Source organism: Coniosporium apollinis (genome assembly GCF_000281105.1).
Source record: "Coniosporium apollinis CBS 100218 chromosome Unknown supercont1.32, whole genome shotgun sequence".
NCBI lineage: Eukaryota > Fungi > Ascomycota > Dothideomycetes > Coniosporium > Coniosporium apollinis.
This window is the reverse complement of record NW_006913294.1, coordinates 40,981-60,376: the sequence shown is the minus strand read 5'-3', so window position 1 is coordinate 60,376 and position 19,396 is coordinate 40,981. Positions and strand designations below refer to the sequence as shown.

General features: G+C 56.2%; 6 protein-coding genes across 6 annotated transcripts; 3 read left to right on the top strand and 3 right to left on the bottom strand.

Moving 5' to 3' along the window:
• Positions 1-2,471: 2,471 nt before the first annotated feature.
• W97_06352 (uncharacterized protein) lies at positions 2,472-4,100 on the top strand (the record flags this gene model as incomplete). The annotated part of the gene is made up of 2 exons (XM_007784226.1): positions 2,472-2,616; positions 2,695-4,100. The coding sequence occupies 2 exons, from the start codon at positions 2,472-2,474 to the stop codon at positions 4,098-4,100; spliced, it is 1,551 nt and encodes a 516-aa protein (XP_007782416.1).
• Positions 4,101-5,070: 970 nt separating this feature from the next.
• W97_06351 (uncharacterized protein) lies at positions 5,071-9,272 on the top strand (the record flags this gene model as incomplete). Its single annotated transcript, XM_007784225.1, has 5 exons — positions 5,071-5,291; positions 5,368-6,189; positions 6,246-6,482; positions 6,542-7,309; positions 7,364-9,272. The coding sequence occupies 5 exons, from the start codon at positions 5,071-5,073 to the stop codon at positions 9,270-9,272; spliced, it is 3,957 nt and encodes a 1,318-aa protein (XP_007782415.1).
• A 1,029-nt stretch (positions 9,273-10,301) lies between these two features.
• Positions 10,302-12,609, top strand: W97_06350 (uncharacterized protein; the record flags this gene model as incomplete). The annotated part of the gene is made up of 3 exons (XM_007784224.1): positions 10,302-10,383; positions 10,439-12,270; positions 12,370-12,609. 3 exons carry the CDS (start codon positions 10,302-10,304, stop codon positions 12,607-12,609), a joined length of 2,154 nt encoding a protein of 717 aa, XP_007782414.1.
• Positions 12,610-13,001: 392 nt separating this feature from the next.
• W97_06349 (uncharacterized protein) lies at positions 13,002-13,487 on the bottom strand (the record flags this gene model as incomplete). The annotated part of the gene is made up of 2 exons (XM_007784223.1): positions 13,002-13,378; positions 13,472-13,487. The coding sequence occupies 2 exons, from the start codon at positions 13,485-13,487 to the stop codon at positions 13,002-13,004; spliced, it is 393 nt and encodes a 130-aa protein (XP_007782413.1).
• A 1,115-nt stretch (positions 13,488-14,602) lies between these two features.
• W97_06348 (uncharacterized protein) lies at positions 14,603-17,242 on the bottom strand (the record flags this gene model as incomplete). The annotated part of the gene is made up of 2 exons (XM_007784222.1): positions 14,603-14,994; positions 15,097-17,242. 2 exons carry the CDS (start codon positions 17,240-17,242, stop codon positions 14,603-14,605), a joined length of 2,538 nt encoding a protein of 845 aa, XP_007782412.1.
• Positions 17,243-17,703: 461 nt separating this feature from the next.
• On the bottom strand, positions 17,704-19,015 carry W97_06347 (uncharacterized protein; the record flags this gene model as incomplete). Its single annotated transcript, XM_007784221.1, has 3 exons — positions 17,704-18,382; positions 18,471-18,702; positions 18,808-19,015. The coding sequence occupies 3 exons, from the start codon at positions 19,013-19,015 to the stop codon at positions 17,704-17,706; spliced, it is 1,119 nt and encodes a 372-aa protein (XP_007782411.1).
• Between the last annotated feature and the right edge of the window lie 381 nt (positions 19,016-19,396).

Sequence of the window (19,396 nt, the reverse complement as noted above, 5' to 3'; positions counted from 1 at the left end):
ACAAGTGCAAGTAACAGTGGTTTTTATCCATTTGCTAGGGTCCCCCTCCCTGGGCGGTCCCTCTTCTAAGTCCGGTTTCCCTTCCCGGGCTCGGCGAATCGTTTTGGCTCAGACACCAGATTCAGTCAGATATTCATCCTCTACGAGGGGAGCGTCAAGCCTGGTGCTCTGCGATAAACCCCCATATCGTAAGGAACCCGATCAAGAGCCCGGGTTTTCCAGGTTGCTTATGTAGATAAGTGATCCCTCTGCGACCACCAGACCTTCTAGAGCCAGTAGTCCGTCAAGGACTTGGCCAAGAGAGCTGGAACTACCGAGCGTACATTCATAGCGTACGATGGAGCTGAGAGGAGTAATAATACCGGATTTGACAGTCACGGCGTAGCCAATCGGATACTGTATCGACGTCCAGTTCCACGTAGGAGCATCTTTATCCTCGTAGTGTATCGGCGGAAGCTGCGCTGCGTAACCGACCGCGGGCCACTAGCATAAATCTTCTGCAAAACGAACTCTCCAGAGTTCTGCAAGACAAGGGGAGTTGTGAGAGTCATGCATGCGGGCAGCAATGCCTGAGAGCGCAGGTAACAGATCGGACCGTTTGGTAAGATTATGTTTCGTGTAATCCGTAAGTATGTTGCCCCAGAAGCATTGCAGTTGCCAGCGCGTATCTAAACCTTCCCTTCCCATACCAAACTCCTCCCACTTTCTGAGATAGCTTGGTGAGCATACTCGCATATCCTCGGAGTAAGAGGCAGCCCGACACCCCCATCTGATACCCTTGTCGGTGAGACCTATGATGCGCGTTAATAAAGCTCGCTCTCCTAGCGTCCAGCTTCGCCCTAATAGTGGGCCGGAATAACCGAACTCGCACTCTCGATTAGTGCCCTGCTTAGGCTGTCGGCTTTCGCTTCATTAGCGATGCGGGAGGTCCTCCAGGCTTTGACGACGGCAGCTCTTCGAGTTGACCAATCGAGCGGACCACTTTAGCAATTAGTGACTCTTGCGGGGACCCCAAAGCCGGAACAGCTCCGGTCTGGACTCTGGTGGTCGCCGCCGAAGAAAAGGCACATCACGCGAGGGAGAAGAGATGACGGCTATCGTGATGAACGCGTTCCTGAGAATGTCGCCCAGATTAGCTGCTTCGACTTGCCAGTCGTTAGCGTCACTTCGAATGATGCACTGGCTGTTAATCCCAGCGTAAATGTTTCAGCCGGCGAGCAATGGGATGGCATCTTTAGACGTTCTGGAAGGAGCTCCAGTTGACACCCTGCTTCGTTTCCTCAACGTTCACCGCTAAAGGCTTCAATATGTCGTCACCTTCCCGGTCCCAGCAATGTTTTAGGGCGGCGTATGGATTGTTCTGCTGCATGGGCTCGGAGCTAAGCCCGCCAAAAGGCTCTCAGAATTGTACGTCTAGGCAGCTCGGAGGTTCAGAACTTATAGAAGATCCTGTCCTCTTGGAAAGCTCATACGCCGGGCTTTTACACACTTTGTGGCTATCACAGCAATCGATACATTTTCGAATGAAGGTAGAACAGTCTACTGACTCGGAACGATCCGAGATCTTGGTCGCACACCCAAGTGTATGCGAGTGCAATGGCTCTGATCCTAGTAGTAGAGTTAAGCACTGAGTTGTGAAGGCGCTGAATAGACGGAGCAGCGCTTGAAAGAGGCGGCAGCGCCTAACAGACAAGGCATCGTGCTGCGGGTTCGAGCGATATTTCGGCAGCAGGTCGTGAGGCTGAACGACCTCGGACCAATTTGAGTTCCGGTTGTCCACTTGTGGAGTTGTTGGCCAAACGCGTCCATATCCGCGGCCAACGGTGCCAAAACAACAGCCACGAGGTGTCCAAACAGCCCTACGAGCATTGCAGCATCGGTTCCTTCCTTTTTGAAGTGCAAACAACAGAAACAACCGACTCAAACGCGTTAGACGCGCTTGATCAGCCTGAGGACGCGCTGGACACAGATCCGAAAAGCCGCCCCCGCTCCTGCAGCGTCTCGATTCGTCTCTGCTCAAGCACCGCGCGCTTTAGCTCATGCAAACTAGAACCAAACCATCACAGGATTCCGCACAGCCATTCGCTCAGAGGTCGAAACACGAAACGCTGTGGACCGGCGTGGCTGGATTCACCGCCCCGCCATGAAACAGACCCGCAGACGGCCAGTCATCGCGGCTGGCACGTCAGATATATAATCGCACGCTCGCGACATGGTCGTGTTTCTTTCAATCAACGTCCGCTTTCTAGCATAGTCGTGTTTCCTCGAGCTGCGATCGTTTTCTTGAAGCGTCCTTTGACTCATACCTGCATCTCACGTGTTGAAAACACAGGAACAGCGTAGGTTCGGTAAATACTCGCAGACGTCCGGCGCGATGCCTGATTTACCTGAGGTTTCCTTTTCGTCACTGCGATCGGATCGCGGTCTGCATCTCCTCTCCACTCTATGTAATTTATGCGAATATATCACGAATGGTTGCCGAGTCTCATCCAGCGTTGAGACGCGCGCCTTCCAGCGATAGCCACGCGAGCCACACCAGCCAGTCGAGTCAATCAAGCCAGTCGTCGAGACTGCTGTTCGGAGAGATCCCGAGTCCCATTGCGACCGCCCGTCCATGTAAGCCGCCGTGTTGAAAGCTTTTCGGGCGAGCGAGGAGTTCAATTGCGGAACGTGTATCTGACAATGCCATTGCAGCACTGTCTCGCTCCCAGAGCTCAGTATGCAGCCTCATCCTCTCCACAAGCTCGACGTTCCTAAGGTTCTGGCTGTCCGAGGAATGTCGCGACTCCTTCCTGTCGCACGTGGAGAAAGAAGACCTCCCGAACCTTCGTCTCGCTTGCCATGACTTTGCGACGCGCGCAGCCCCATCGCTCTTCGAGGAAATCAACGTCACGTTCAAGCCCAGCACCTTCACCAAGCCGGCTCGTATGACTGCTCTGGACCGGATTGGCCATCACGTGCGCATGCTGTCCTTTAATATGCCCCATACGCCTGAGACCTTCCTACCACCTCTGGTCGACCCTATGACTGGCGCGGAGCATGCATTTGTGTACGAGCCGCAAGTACACAAACCATCAACTCTCATCAGCAAAGTCAAGGAGCCAAAGTATGGATCGTGGGAGACTACAGACCTTCTGATCAAGCAGTATCCACCGCTGTTTCATGCCGCAACCAACATCCCGTCGTTCATCCAGGCCTTCTCACTGCTACCTTGCCTGACACATCTCAAGATCAGCTGTCCAGGACAGGAAGCTTCTCAACGGTATCGACGCAGCGCAATTGATTACGCTCTGATATCTCTGCGGATCGCCATCGAACAAGCACCGCTGGAAGTCCTCAACACGATCTCACTTCTTCCCATTCACCCTGGAGCACTTCTCTACCTCCAACCGCTATCTGGATTCGGTGGGTTCCCACGTGCGTCCCGGCGATGGGCGCAGATCCGGAAGCTAGCCATCCACATGGACAGCTTCCCTTTCGAGGAGTCAAGCAGATCCCAACACCTTAAAATTCTCCATTCGTACCTCGGTTACTTCTCGACCCACTTAACCCGCCTCTTGTTTCGCTGGAAAGGCGACAAAGGCCCTTCACCCTTTACCCTTGACCAAGAACCCTGCTTCAAGCCATCGGACCCAGCGTCCGAGCAGACAGGACTCCGTCCACTGAAGTTCCCGCGGCTGCGCTACATGGAGCTGGAAAACGCGACCATGGACTCCGCCCAAGTTAGCGCGTTTATCTCTCGCCACCGGCGCGTGCTCTCCGAGTTCAACTTCGAAGACGTCGCGCTGCGCACTGGCACCTGGGACGATGCCCTCGCTCCACTGAGCCGTATCGCCGGTAATGACAGCTGGAAAGAAAAACAGCAGGAAGTCATGGACGTGCCTGTGATCCTCAGCCCCAGCAACATCGAGCCACGTGTCATGGAGTCCGTCATGCAGGACGAGCAGAGGGCTGAGCGCTCCGGCACGCAGCTCACTATGAGCCGCTGGCTGTCGAAGGGTCGGTCGGCTGTCGCGGCCAAGAAGGCCAAGGAGCAATTCTGGGGCAGTGGCGAGCACATGAAGAGGTTCTTGAGGACTTCGGTCTTCCCGTGGCGCTAATCTGCGCCGGTAAGTACTGTCAACGCAAAGATGTCCTGGTGTTTTGGGAGAGTATGGGTGTGGGGTTCGCTATCGGAATACCCCACGGACTTGTCAATGTACTGGATGGGCGTGGAACGGCGTATGAGTTGGTCAAGCTCCGGCTTTCCTCCGATGATCTTCGAGGTTAGCGACGGTTTTTTTTTTCTCAGTTTGACGGCTATCTTCTTGGGATGATGATTTTGGACGAGGTTTATGATGGGCAATGTGCGCCACGACATTCTTTAGACTTATGATGGAGTGATGATTGATTGTATCTTTTTTCTATCACGAGGCCGTTGTATATAGAACACACAGTCACTACATCTCTTGAACCTTCAATCGTTGACTTCGGGAAGCTACTACACAGTACAGTCATGTTAAAGTTGATCACTATATCTCGGTAGTAAATGCTCCGGCATTTACGCAGCCTCGTGAGAGATATTCGCCTCGCACCCGACTGCCGGACGCCAATTTCTATGAACACGTACTGCAAGTGTCCACGAAAGGTTTCTCAGCGCTTACCGGGGATTGCCATACTCTTTCCAGGCTGTGAAGTCCCGGTAAAAGGGGGGGGAATGAGACCCACATGCCATGATCACGTGAATGTCTGCGGCTGGGGACATTAAGCAATAGCGTGGCTGAGTGCGGGAGAAACCTCCGCAATGCAAGCCATGGACTCTCCAACAGGCACCAAAATAAGTGCCCCGCTATCAGAAGCGCGTCATGGGCTGAGCAGGTGTCGGATTCGTATCATGGAGCAGCTGGTAGTGGAGGTGACTGCTTCCAGCTTCACCACGTTGCAGCACAGCCACTGTTTACCGCGCTGTGAATTCTACACCAGTTCCTACCAATTTAGGTACACAGCTGAAGCCTCGCGGGTTTATATCAATCCGCATGAGCTGTGTCTACTGAAACACCCACCACCTCCCCCTGAGAGCGAAACCCAGATATGCCCATGCCGCCAGCAGCACCAACTCCGGGTCCGTCGAATGAACGAGTTATCCCACCTCAAGAGATAGTCGCACAAGCTGCAGCAGCTGTGGCAGCAGCAGACGATTCCGACGATGAGCCTCTGCACTTGAACCACGGCGAACAACCGGAAGAGCCTTTGGCAAAATCACCGTCACTTCAGTCAGCCTCTGATGCTGGGTCCAGCAGCCTTCCCCCACTGTCAGTGTCTTGCCCATCTTGGCTACATCATGCGCTGCGTCTGAGAGAGAAGCTGACATGGGAGACTCTCGCTCAGGTCAAGCGTAGACTCTTACTATGGGTTCAACGAAGCGTCGCGGGAGACGCACAGCGACATTCCGGATGTCCCACCACCAGCGTACAGCGAGCATATCGGCGAGATAAACGATAACAGCAATGGCTTCGGCACAAACGCACGCGTTTCAGCAGATGGTCGTGTCAATATTCGCATCAACGAGAAATCTCGGCGACTGTCAAGCCTTCTTGCGCCTGCTCTCCGCGACCAGTACACTCGTGTGCAAGAAGAAGGGCCTCCCCCACCGCCATATATACCGGAGTCGCTCGGTGGAGCACCTGGTCAGACTCCGCCACCGCCCTTGAATGTTGTCATACACGTCGTCGGATCGCGGGGCGATGTACAGCCTTTCATTGCGCTTGGCAAAGTGCTGAAGGAAACATATGGTCATCGCGTGCGGCTAGCCACACATCCAACATTCAAGGGCTTCGTGGAAGAACATGGCTTAGAGTTCTTCAGTATAGGCGGGGATCCCGCAGAGCTCATGGCGTTCATGGTCAAGAACCCTGGGCTCATGCCTGGTTTCGAGACCCTGCGCAGCGGCGATGTTGGAAAGAGGCGCAAGGGAATCGCGGAGCTGATAAAAGGCTGCTGGAGATCCTGTATAGAATCAGGAGATGGTACAGGCGCTGTGGCCTCTGACCGCACGGTAGAGGACTGGATGAACTCTAACCAGAACGGATCGACAGCTGCAGAAGTGCTTTCGAAACCCTTCATAGCCGACGCCATCATTGCTAACCCACCAAGCTTCGCACACATTCATTGCGCGGAGAAGCTCGGTATCCCTCTGCATGTGATGTTCACGTAGGTCGCCCCCCAGCCTCCTTACGCAGAGTAGTAGTTCTAACTACGTCCTTTAGTATGCCTTGGTCACCCACGCAAGCGTTTCCACATCCTCTCGCCAACATTCAAACCTCCAACACCGACCCTAGTGTCGCTAACTACATGTCTTATACTCTAGTCGACATGTTGACCTGGCAAGGACTAGGTGATATCATCAATCGCTTTCGAAGAGACAGCCTCAACCTTGAACCGATCAGCTTGGTCTGGGCGCCTGGAATGCTCGCTAGACTTCGAGTGCCTCATACTTACTGCTGGTAACAATCCCCAAACCGCGCACGACACGTCAGAACATTCCCAGCTTACTGCTATCCAGGTCGCCTGCCTTGATACCAAAGCCTAAAGACTGGGCCAATCACATTTCCATATCTGGCTTCTACTTCCTCTCATTGGCATCAAACTACAGGCCAGACCCAGAGCTAGCCGCTTTCCTCAGTGCTGGCCCGCCTCCGGTGTACATTGGCTTTGGCTCCATCGTAGTGGACGACCCCAACGCGATGACAAAGCTAATATTCGATGCCGTAAAAGCCACTGGGCAGCGCGCTCTCGTGTCGAAAGGATGGGGCGGCATTGGAGCCGACGAGCTTGGTATTCCCGAAGGCGTCCTCATGCTCGGCAACGTGCCTCATGACTGGCTCTTCAAGCACGTGTCATGCGTAGTACATCACGGTGGAGCGGGTACTACATCTGCCGGTATCGCTGCCGGAAGGCCAACAGTCGTGGTACCGTTCTTTGGCGACCAGCCCTTCTGGGGCGCAATGGTTGCTCGAGCTGGTGCGGGACCAGATCCTATTCCGCATAAGCAATTGACTGCTGAGAAGCTCGCTGAGGCGATCAGCTTCGCGCTCAGGCCTGAATCTCTCGACAGAGCGAAAGAGCTATCTCAGAGGATCAGTGAGGAGAAGGGCAGTGATAGTGGAGCGCAGAGCTTTCATCAGATGTTGAAAGTGGATGAGCTTCGATGCTCGCTTTGTCCAACACGGTCAGCCGTCTGGCGGATTAAACGGACGCAAGTGAGATTAAGCGCTTTGGCGGCTGTTACGCTTGCGAACGAGGGCGCGCTGAGCTTTAGTGAGCTTAAGCTGTAAGTTTTCGTTGGTAACACACAAAGACATGACGTATCTAACGGTAACCGCAGATACCGGCCGCGCGAGTACGATAGCGATGATGGACCTTGGGACCCCATTACTGGCGCCACCGTCGCCCTTACCGGCACAATCAGCAGCATGATGATGGGAGTGGCAGACATGCCAATCGAGACACTAAAAGCACTGAAGATCCATCCCGATACCGCCAAACGCTCCAAGTCACAGAGCGGCGGCTTAGAAGGAACTGGCTCATCCGACACTGCTTCAGTCAGCGGCAAAGACAGCAACGCAGGTTACACCAACCCCCAACTCCGCATCTCCGACACATCTTCTTCGGCGGACCGGAGCGAAGAATCACTACTTGTGCAGAGCCCGACCAGCATGTCAGGCATCTCCACATCTACAGGTCGTTCACCGTCCATGGGTCAGGTGTTCGACTCTCAAGGCAACCCTGCAAGTCCAGGATCTCGACCACGATCCCCACACGGCTCATCACGCCCACCATCTCATCAGCGCTCTGACTCCGAGACATACAAGACGCCCTTCCACCAAGCGCAGACAGTGCTCGACACCGGCAAAGGCATCTCCCGTATCGTAGGTGCCGGACTCAAATCACCCATGGACTTCACTCTAGGCCTAGCGCGTGGCTTCCACAACGCGCCGAGGTTGTACGGCGAAGAGGTCAAACCCGTCGAGCGCGTGACAGGCATTAAGAGCGGCTTGCGGGTCGCGGCGAAGGAGTTTGGCTCCGGCATGTTTCAAGGTGTCACAGGTCTCGTCACCCAGCCAATCGAGGGCGCTGCTAAAGAAGGCGGTACCGGCTTCATGAAAGGTGTCGGAAAGGGCATTGCGGGCGTCACGCTCAAGCCTGCTGCTGCATTCTGGGCAATCCCGGGATACGCGTTCAAGGGCATATACGCGGAGATCCAGAAACCGTTTGGGTCCAGCGTGCAGAATTACATCATCGCTGCGAGGACGGCGCAGGGGTACGAGGAGTTCCATCGCACGAGCGCGGAGGAGAGGTCCGACATACTGGACAGGTGGGCTTGCATAGCGAAGAATGTCAAGAGGAAGAAGAACCCGGGCGAAGATCAGCTTGAGGCTTTGCGGAAGTGTGTCGAGAAGGGGAAGGGAGGGCGACCGCAGTGGCTGATGAGCAAGAAGAGCAGGCAGCGCTCTACAGACTCTGCACCTCAACTGGAAGAACGAAGGTCTGAGGATGCTGGACGGTCTCCGAGGATACTCCCCCTAGGGTGGTCTCAGCCGAACACTGGTCCTAGAGCTGCGAGTCCGCACCCCGAGAGCATTACAGCAGCGCGCGCTATACCAACAGACGACGCAAACGACGCTGAGCTCGGTGCAGCCATCCGCGCATCCGTCGCTCAGAGCTCCCACGGCAACCCGGACGAAGACGCGATGATCGAGCGCGCCATCCGTGCTAGTATGGCCGAGCTGCAGCGGCCGCCCGCCAGCGACGGACACGTGGACGATGAGGAAGCGCTGCAGCGGGCTATACGGGCTAGTCTGACTGATGCCCAGGCCCAGGGCATGAACGAGCAGGAGAAAAAGGCCCTCGAAGACGTGGTCAGGAAGAGCGTGCTTGAGCAGAGGAGGGCGAGAGGCTCGGATACCGAGTGGGATAGCGAGCCGGATACGGAGGACGATGAGGATGTCAAGCGGGCTCTGGAGGAGTCGATGAGGCATGGAGCGCAGGATGTTGGTGGCTCAAGTGTTGCTAATGACGCGCAGGACGAGGAGCTGCGAAGGGCCATTGAGGCATCCCAGCGTGAAGACGCGGAACGGGAGGAGGGGCTTAAGAAGCAGTTAACCGAGGAGGAGATCGTGCTGGAGTACGTGAAGAAGCAGAGTTTGGCTGAGGAGGAGCATCGGAGGGCGCTGCTAGGGAAGCAGGGGTCGTGGGATGCTACCGGCTCTGGTTCTAGCTCGCGCAGGCAGTGATGGAGACTCTGTCCGGACTGCTGGACTGGCGGGCTGGATGGGTTGATCCACTGCTGAGGGGATACAGGATGATTATGAAGCTATGTAGATAAGAACAAACGATACCCCGGCGTCCAGCGCCGAATGCTTTGACTACTCGACCTTTCCTATGGACAATCCGTTTCTGAAGCGCTGAACGCAGTCGGCCAAGATATGCCGTAGCTGTTGCTCGCCACGAGGCTGTAAATGCAGTGTTGATGCACAGCGTGGTTTATCACAAGCTTTCCCGACCAAGCCCGCAGCACGAAAAGCTTCATGCTGCAGGGCTCCTCCGGCCAACGCTCCCATTGGCGCTCTTAACGCAGGGACTGCGCTGACGCGTGGCTTCGCGGTCGATCGATGAAGCTTCTTGAGAGCCCTGGAGGGAGAGACTGCAGTCGATGTTGACAGTAACGGTACGCATGTTAGCTCAACGGGTCAGAAGTGTATAAGAGAGCGCCGTTGATGTCTGATAGCGATTGATTGCAGACGCCAACGGCTATTGCTTTATCTATGAAGATGCCGGCGATGGCGAGCCAGAAGCCCGGCGTTGCAGGCGCAAGCGATAACGCTTCCTCGCTACCCAGAAAAACGCCCGCCCATGCCCCTTTCGGTCGCCCCAACTTTTCGTGAGGTGCGGCCTGGTCGCCGCCGGATTTGTGCCTCATCAACCCCAAGGAACCCCGGGCCCCCGTCACTTCCCCGTCAACTTCCCTTTGCTCACTCCATATTACTTCGACAAACTCTGGGTACTCTGTGCCACTTCCACTCGTTACACCCTGTCCCCTTCGCAACGCTCGCTTCAGAGCCTTCGCTGGCTTCTGTAACCGCTTCTCCCGCTCCATCCGCTTCCACCTTCTCCCGAGGTCGCGTTCTTATCGTCGAGTATCTGCTCCGAGGGCGTGTCCTCCTGCTTCCAATTTGCGGCATCACCCCCAAGCGGCTGCGAGATAGCCAGTATCTCGACAGTGGCCGCGTAGGCTCTCAGATTTATTCGCTTCTCACACAAACATGCATGGAGACGTGCGGTTCACGCATCTGTTCCTGCTGTTTCTTTCCTGCCTCTCCATCGCGCATGCCTTCTACATACCCGGTACGGCAACATTATGCCCTTAGTATCACCACTGCAATCACTAACCACGTACCAGGCTGGTCGATCAAGAGCTACCGCGAAGGCGAGGAGATCCCGCTGTTCGTCAACAAGGTTTACTCCGACAACACCCAGCTTCAGTATGCCTACTCCGAACTACCATTTGTGTGCCCGCCGAGCGGCCGACGACACGCCGGCACCAACCTCATCAGTGGCACGAGCCTTTCCCTTAACCTCGGAGAAGTCCTTCGAGGGGACCGGATCATGGTCTCAGACTACGAGCTAGTCATGGGCAACGATGAAGAGACGCGGTATCTGTGTAGTCACAAGGTGGACCGTCATGCACTGAGACAGGCCCAAGAGCTTATAAGAGAGGGTTACGTAGCCGAGTGGATCGTCGACAACCTGCCCGGTGCGACGAGCTTCGTCACAACGGACAAGTCCCGCAAGTACTACGCCGCAGGCTTCAAGCTTGGGTACGAAGATTATTCGAGGACAGGAAGACCACGCTACTTTATCAACAACCACGTCACCCTGGTCATCCGGTACCACCAAGCTCCTGGCAAGGACGGGCGGCAGGGCAAGAAGGTCATTGTTGGATTTGAAGTGTATGCAAAGAGCATTGAGGCCGGCAACCGCAACGACTCGGGCCTTCCGGCAGACATCCACAACGTTCAAAACGGCATGGAGCTGAGCATGGCTCCTAACCGGACCAATATTGAAAAGTACGTCGACTCCTCCTACATACCCGAGGAGGAAGAGGATATCGACAACAACTCGACCCTCACCATTCCCTACAGCTACTCGGTCTACTTCCGGGAGGAAGAAAAGCTTGAGTGGCAGAACAGGTGGGACATGTACTTCGTCAACCAGGAAGATAGCTCGAAGATCCACTGGCTGGCCATTGTTAACTCGCTGGTGATCTCGGGAGTCTTGACCGCCGTTTTCGCAGTCATCATCACCCGCACCATCCGCGGCGACATTAAGAAGTATGGCGAAAGCGCGCTCGAGGACGGCAAAGCCAGGGTTAAACGAATCAGATCGCCAAGGACGCCTAGAACGCCTAGGAGGAGCCTCGACAAAAATGGTCTGCTAGAGAAGATTGATGGCGCGGACGCCGATGCCGACAGTTCCTCCGACGAGGAGTCCATCATCGAAGACGCAACCGGCTGGAAGCTAGTCCACGGCGATGTCTTCCGCCCGCCGCCGTATGGCCAACTGCTCGCTCCGCTCGTGGGGTCGGGCATGCAGCTCGTCTTCATGGCCGCGTGCCTGCTCCTGCTCAGTTGCTTCGGCGTGCTGAACCCCAGCTTCCGCGGCGGGTACGTGAGCGTCGGCATGGCGCTCTTTGTCTTCGCAGGCGTCTTCTCCGGCTATTTCTCCGGAAGAGTGTACAAGACTTTCGGCGGCCAGCGCTGGCAGAAAAACGTCGTAGTTACGGGGACCCTGGTGCCGGGACTTCTTTTCGCCATTGTCTTCATCCTGAACTTCTTCGTCTGGGCCCAGGCGTCCAGCACGGCTATGCCGTTCGGCACCCTGGTCGGCCTTGTCGCGCTGTGGCTCCTCATCCAGCTTCCGCTTGTCTACATCGGCAGCTGGTATGGCTACGTGATGGTTGGCGCCTGGGAGCATCCAATCAAGACGAATGCGATCCCCCGGCAGGTCCCGGCGCAGTGCTGGTACGCGAAGAGCGTGCAGACTGTGCTCGTCGCTGGATTGATCCCTTTTGCGGTTATCTTTATTGAGCTGCTGTTTGTGTTCAAGAGCCTGTGGCAGGACAAGAGCGGGTACTACTACGTCTTTGGGTTCCTTGGCGTTGTGAGTGCGATACTAGTCATTACAGTTGTTGAGGTCACGGTTGTGGCGACTTATATTCAGCTTTGCTCTGAGGTAAGCTTCTCCTCTCACTTGTCCCTTTCGTTAAATGACACACCAGCCCCTCTCTCCACGCCTTGACTTCCGTACCGAAGCTGATTTTTCCCCTCGCAGAACTACCACTGGTGGTGGCAATCCTTCTTCGTCGGCGGCGCCAGCTCCATCTGGATCTTCGTCGCTTGCGTATGGTACTACTTCATGAGCCTACACATCGAGGGCTTCGCATCCAGCATGCTCTTCTTCGCCTACAGCTTCTTGGCCTGTGCCGTTTACGGCCTGCTTACAGGGACTGTTGGGTTCTTGGCCGCTTATGCATTTATTAGGAGGATTTATGGGGATATCAAAGCCGACTGAAGGTATAGAAAAAAGCTCAAAGTGGCAAAACGTTTCATAATCAGTAATATGATTTCTCTGGAGGAGATGGAGAGATTGATCTCGAGTGATTGTTTCTTGAAGCACATTTAGCGGGTTATTTGACGGACGGCGCTGCGTGAACATGGGCGAGGCGTTCAAGCCTTCCGCTGCCGCCTGGCGAGACGACATGCTGGGCGGAGAAGGCAGCTGGGATGTGCGTACTATGTTGGGAAATATCGAAATAACATTAACAACGAAAATGCTCCCCTCGCGTCACGCATTGAGCTCATATCCGAGTAAGCGAACACACCCGCTGAACACCCTGATCTCCACAGCAACCCGTTCACCTCAAGCCTTTCGCCTTTCCTACCCAGTAGCCCCACCACGGCATACTACAATTTCGCCTTCGTCTGCGCCCTCTTAAGAATCGGCTCCATCTTCGTCGCCTTCATCACATCGCCCCTAACCTTGAGCTTGCCGGACATGAACAGCTTCTGCGCGTTCGCCTTGCCGGCCACCAGCTCTCCAAAGTCCTTGTCCGACAGCACAAGCGTCACGTCGGCTTTCGAGGCGCCGTCGGGCTTCTCGCCTCGGCCGACTGTGCCGGACGACTTAAGGTCGATGTGCCAGCTCTCGGTCGCGCCGGAGGTGTTCTTGAGCGTGAAGGCGAAGATGGCGTTGCCTTGCTTGATGGCGGTTTTGCGCTCGGATTCGGAGGAGGAGAGGGAGCTGGAGATGGCGTCGAAGGCGGTGGAGGAGGGGAAGGCGTCTTGGGTTGGTGGTGGTGGTGTCAGCTAAGAGATTTTTTTTTCCATTTGAAAGGGGGAGTCAAGGGAGAGGTGATGCTGGGGGAGAAGCATACCGCTCTTGAGAGACATTGCGGGCGAGTAAGCTTGAGACGGGAAGTTGTACACAGCGGTGGTGGTTTTTGTAGCTGTTGTTCTCTCTCACTCTTTGTGTGGCACCGGCTGGCAATGGGGAAGCCGGTCGAGAGGGCTTTCTTTGGGTGGGCAGAAGCTGGAAGGAGAGCTGTGTCGGTATACTGAAGCGATTCGGAGCGAGGTCCGGAGTGTTAAAAGGCAAGCGCTGGAGGTCACACGTCTTCGGACTTCCGTCGAGCTGGTGATGAAAGCACCCCGGATCTTGGCATCGCCGGCGGAGGCATGTGAATGACGGGACGGAGCGGCCGAGGCATCGATTGCGCACGTTCGCACGTGAGCATATCGGACAACGCGTCCCATCCCGCAGATCTTCACATGGAACGACTTGCCGTGATCCATGGATATCCCGACCAAGGGCTGGAGCCGCGAAGGAAAGGCAGCGGCGGAATTTTTGACGAAAGAAGGGCTGTCTGTAACACTGTAGTATGCTCGCTTCCCTAAGTGCCTGGCAGGATGGATGACACGGGCGGAGCAAGATTCTCAGTGCACATATATGACTGTCCAGGATGCGTCCGAGGCCCGTCAAGCTTCAGGCAAAATACTGTTTTTCATGTCTCTATGCTCTAACCTTCTCCTTCATCGACCCGAAGCATCTTGCGTACACGCTCATCCCGCTTCACATGTGCAGAGCAGTGTACGCCACGGCATTTCTTTCCAGCATCCCACTCACAAGTCTCTTCGGCACCGGTCCCCCTACATCTTCCACTCGACTTCTCTTGCCCCGCACCTGACAAAACCGCCTGTCCTGGTCCTACGAAGAGAGCGGATTGCTCCATAGATACGCGCCCTTCAGCTTGGGAGAGGAGCGAGGCAGCGACGATGCTTGCACAAGCCGGACCGGGACTGGAGACAAGATAGTGCGGGGCTTGGTAGTATGGTATGCCAGCGGGAATCGAGATTTAGCGAGGGGCGACGGTACCGCAATCGACAGAGGTCAGGACCGAGCCGCTGTTCAGCTCCAGCGGATAGGCGCGACAGTGATCAGAAGCCGAGTGCTTGCGGGTGGATCCATACATATCTGGCCTCCCAGCCAGTCTCCGTAGCAATGCTTCTCATGCTTCCGCTTGGTTCGTACCCTCCTCTGTCGCATCTCCCTCTTCCGCCCCGCCCATCCTCTCTTCCGCCTCTTTCTCTGCTCGTTCCTCCGCCCCTTCGAAATCCTCGCCCCGCTCTTCCTCCTCGTAAGCCGGCGGCGCCAGCTCATCCCCGCCCTCCACCCACACCTTACTAAGCTCGTCCTCAATCTCCTGCCGTCTGCGTTTCCACTCCTCGACGCTCTGGAGCCGTTCCCTGAGCTCATGCAGCTCCTTCTCGACCGAGCTCTTCTCCGAGGCGGTGCCGATGCGCTGGAACTCCCACTCGTCGCCGTTGTCGCCAAGGCCGAGAGTTAGCGTGAAGGTGTGGTAGCGCTTTAGAGAGGCGCGAGTAGAGATGGTTATGAGTGCTGTTAGGCCTTGTTAGGGCGTTGTTTGCAGGTGTGATTGGCCAAGAAGGGATGATTGAGGTGGGTAGGGTAGGTAAGAGAAGACAGAAAAGCAGCACTTACTAATCCCCCTCGCCTTCGCCCGCTCATACAACAGCCCCTCAACATCACTACTCACAGCACTAGTCCCCTCATCCACAAACGCATACCTCGGCTCATGATACAGCAATCTCGCGATGCCCATCCTCTGCTTCTCGCCGCCGCTCAACACATCCTTCCAGTCCTTTCTCGTATCCCAACCTCCCTCACGCTCAGGCAAATACCCCAGTCTCGCGTCCTCCAAAACCTGCTGCAGCTCACTGTCGCGCCTCCCCGCATCCTTCATATCGACCGCCGTATGCGGGTAGATGACCTGGTCCCTCAGCGTCCCCGTGCTCAGGTACGGCCGCTGCGGGAGGAACATGATGCCGTCTTCTCCGACCCTGCGGGGCCGGCTCACCAGCCCTCTATACGTCGGCCACAGCCCTGCGACGATGCGCGCGACGGCGCTCTTGCCCACGCCGTTCGGGCCCGTCACGAGGAGATGGTCCCCGGCGTGCACGACGAAGCTGAGGCTCTCAGCCAGCTCGTCCCCGCCTGCGGGCCACAGCCCCGGCGCGACGATGGGGACGTGCTCGAGTCTCACGCCGTCGAAGCCCGCATGGAGCGTCCCCTGGACGTCCGCTAGGGAATACAACTCCGCGTGTCTCGTGCCTGGCGGCGGGAAGTACGCGGCGGCGTGGACGCGGTGCAGCGTGCTGATGAGCGTGTAGACTCGACTCGTGTAGCCGGCCAACTCGGAGAGGTCTTTGATGCTGTACATCATCCTTCCACCCGCGTCCGCGAGAGAGAGCATAAGCCGCTTGTTCGTGATGAAGTCTTTCATGCGGCTGCGCTCTTTGCCGTTCTTCTCAGCCAGCGCCTCGGCCGCGCCGCCGAGCCCGCCCCACGCGGGCAGGAAGACGGGGAGAGAGGTGATGAGGTACCCGAACGCGGACCAGGAGTACTTGAGCACGAAGTCCTCGAGCATGTTGTATCGGATCTTGAGGCTGTAGATGCCCTCCATCCAGTGCTTGAGCTCCTTGAAGCCCTTATCTAGAAACGTGCGCTCCATCTGGTCGCCGCCGTAGAAAGCGACTTCCTCGGCGTTGGCGATAAGGCGGGAGTGCAGGGCACGGAATTCGCCTTCGCGCCGGCCTTCGACGGCTTTTAGCTTGCCGAAGGGTGGTGATAGACGGCGGAGGATGGTGGCAGTAAGGAAGTAGTTTGCGAGCAGCCCGGACAGCGCGAGCGGGCCCAGCGAGCGGAACAATTGGTAGTTGAAGACGCAGAGGTCGACAAAGGGCTTGCCGAGGGAAGAGTACAGCGATGCGGCGGAGGCGCAGAACAGCGTAAGATCCTGCGTGATGAACTGGTCTGCGCCGAGCCCGACCCCGCCGTCCAGGTTCTGCAGCTTGTAGTAGTTGAGGTGGTCGTTGAGGTACAGGTCGTGGATGTAGCGCGTCAGGCGGGTGCGGAAGGCGATGGAGACTTTGGACTGCAGGAACTTGATCATGGCGTTGGTGTAGGAGGCGAAGCTGCCGATGCCGCACCACTTGATGATGCCCCACAGGAAGGCTTTGCCGTTGCCCGCGACGAGATCCCGCACGATCTCGCCGTCTAGCCGTGCGACGACCAGGGAGAGGTAGGTTCGCAGCATCAGGAACACGCCGTGACTGAGCAGCAGTCCCGTCTCTTTGCTGTTCCACCGCGGTATCATGATGTTCAGGAGGCTGAGGAACTGGTGCAGGAAGGCCAGGTTGAGGCCAGGCTTTGTCTGCGGCGGCGGCACTTGCGGTGTGTAGCCATCACTGCCCAGGCCAGCGGCGCGCGGTGGTTGCAGGAACAGTCTCCGGTGCGCATCGAATGTTGTAGGCTTCGTCGGGTATATTGTCACCTTGGAGGTGGAATTGCGATAGGGCACGTATATCGTGCGTGAGCCATCCTTGCCTCGCAAGCCAGAGTTCCTTCGCAGCAGTTTCCTGCCCGTCTCCTTCTCGGCTTTCCGCCGCTGCCACCATCTGCCTCCACCATAGCCAGTGCCGACGATAGAGATGAGGAGGGTGAGGGTAGCGACGAGCTTGGCCGTCCGGGAGCTCTTCGTGAGGCGCGTGCGGACGAGGGTCAGGTAGTGGTTGTAGAGAACAAGGAGCGGGTCTTCGCTGCTGCGGAGCGTGGACTGAGCTGCCATCCTCTCTGCATGATCAGCGTAGAGGAGGTGCTGTGGATGGTGTTGTGAAGAGAGATGTCCGAAGAGGTACAGCGTAGGTAGCCCGTAGCCTACATGTTCGGCGATGGAGCTCCCCCACGGGATGCGCCAGCCATGTGAAAGTGTGAGGCCGAGGTCGATCGATGACGCCCCATGCGCGCCACGTCCGCCGAACCTCCGGCAGCGTGAAGAGCCGCATTTGAGAAATGCCTTGCACAAACTACCTAGGTAGGCTATCCATTGCTATTGCCCAGGCATGGTGCATTGCGGAGAGCTTGACAAATGTACTGCTATCCAGCTTAGATATCGTGTTTTGCTGAAGCACCATGATCTCATTAAACAAACCGTCCGACATTGTCAATTACCCTCCATCGTATCATGCAGTACAACCATCACCTACCCGCTCCTTCCCTGCCGCCTACTCAAGTCAAAGCCTCTCGCGCTTACGCCGAACTATGACCATCCATACCATTCTCCTTCGCGGCAGCACTCCGCATCGAACTCGCCGTCCTAAAATTCATGCCATGAACCCTCTCGACCCCCTCCCCCATCCGTCCAACCTCAGCGTGATACTCCTCGCCTGGTCCGCTCCTCAACAGCGGCTGACTCGGGTTAACGATCGTATCCCCCAATCCCAGGCGATCGAGCTGGATCTTCTCGTGGACGATGAGGAGAATGACGCCATAGACGGGCTTGGCGAGGACGTCGAGGATGCCGTAGAAGATTGCTTCGCTGTCGGACGAAATGACGTTGCCGCCTTCGCAGAGGCCCCAGGCGATGGGGTAGAGGAACCTGTGTGTAGGGTAGGATGGGTCAACATATGATGATTTGGCGGACATGGCTTCCTTCCTCCTTGCCTTCTTGCCTTTCCACATCTCCAAGAAGGGTCCGGATGGAAGGAAAGAGGGAGGGGAGGTGAGGTGAGGTGAGGAGAACACGTACCATAGAACTATGAGATACATGCCGAGCATGATGTAGTGCTTATGCACGTCTGCACCAATGAATCTTGCGTTGCCGCTGCTGGGCAAGATGATTTCCCACCCGATGAGCAGCAGCGCGGCGCAGCCAAAGGCGAAGTAGCCCCATTTGTAGCTGCTGCGGACTAGGGCGCCGACAAGGCCGCTGCACAAACAGATATAAGTCAGTTCATATACCGCGTCCCCAAAGCACACACGATTGTCAATGACGAAGAGAAGGAGATCCAACGTACGTGATGATCATCACTTCATCCAACAGCAAGATCCATAGGATATTGTTCCATGGCAGGCCGGCCGTAAGTCCCAGCTCCATTAGCAACAGCGGGGTCGTGATGACCCAGTCGATATACCGGACGTAAAAGATCTGGCGCGTTAAACCCGCGACGACGCCGCTTCGAATGAATTCAATACCGATAGGCGTGCCACCAAGATTGGAGGCCATGGTGAAGTATGCGACCGATGCCACTGTGATAATGACCCATCGTTAATCATTCATTCGTTCGTTCATGAGCTGCTAACCTCCAACCAATCAAGCCAGCATTTAGCAAGAGAGAGAGAAGGAGATAATACCCATCGTGATGGAAGCCGTGATGTAATGGAAAGGGCGCTCCAGCCGCGGCTTCGTGTAAGCCCACACAATAAAGCATATGGTGGAGAACATCATGATGGCGAAGATGGCCCAGTACAGCTTGCTCCCGCGCACCGTGATGTTCTCGTCCGCGCCCTTGGGATTCTCGGAGAAGACATTGTACCGCTTATCGAGAGGGTGGAGGTCCATCGTCGGGAAGCTCGACGTCCGTGGTTATAGTTACAGATTGAATACGATGGAGAGCGCAACAACGAGAGATCTGATGGATGACAGGCTCCAAACTACCTACCTATTGTCTGAGGGAGTGAGATTATACCTACCATATAAGAATTCTAGCGGTTGGCTGTCGTGATGTCGCCACTTCTGCGTCTGAAGATAGCCGGCCCCTTACGAAGGTGAGGTAGGTGGTCCATGACAGCATCGACGACACGTCCGACGGCCGACGTGCATTGGTCTGAGCTGCTCCTTGCACGTCTACGTAGAGAACCGTTAAAGCTTGTCCGTCAGCCTTGAAAGGAGATCACTAAAGTGGTAAGTTAACCAGAGGCGGCGGGCGCGGCTTGAATTTGG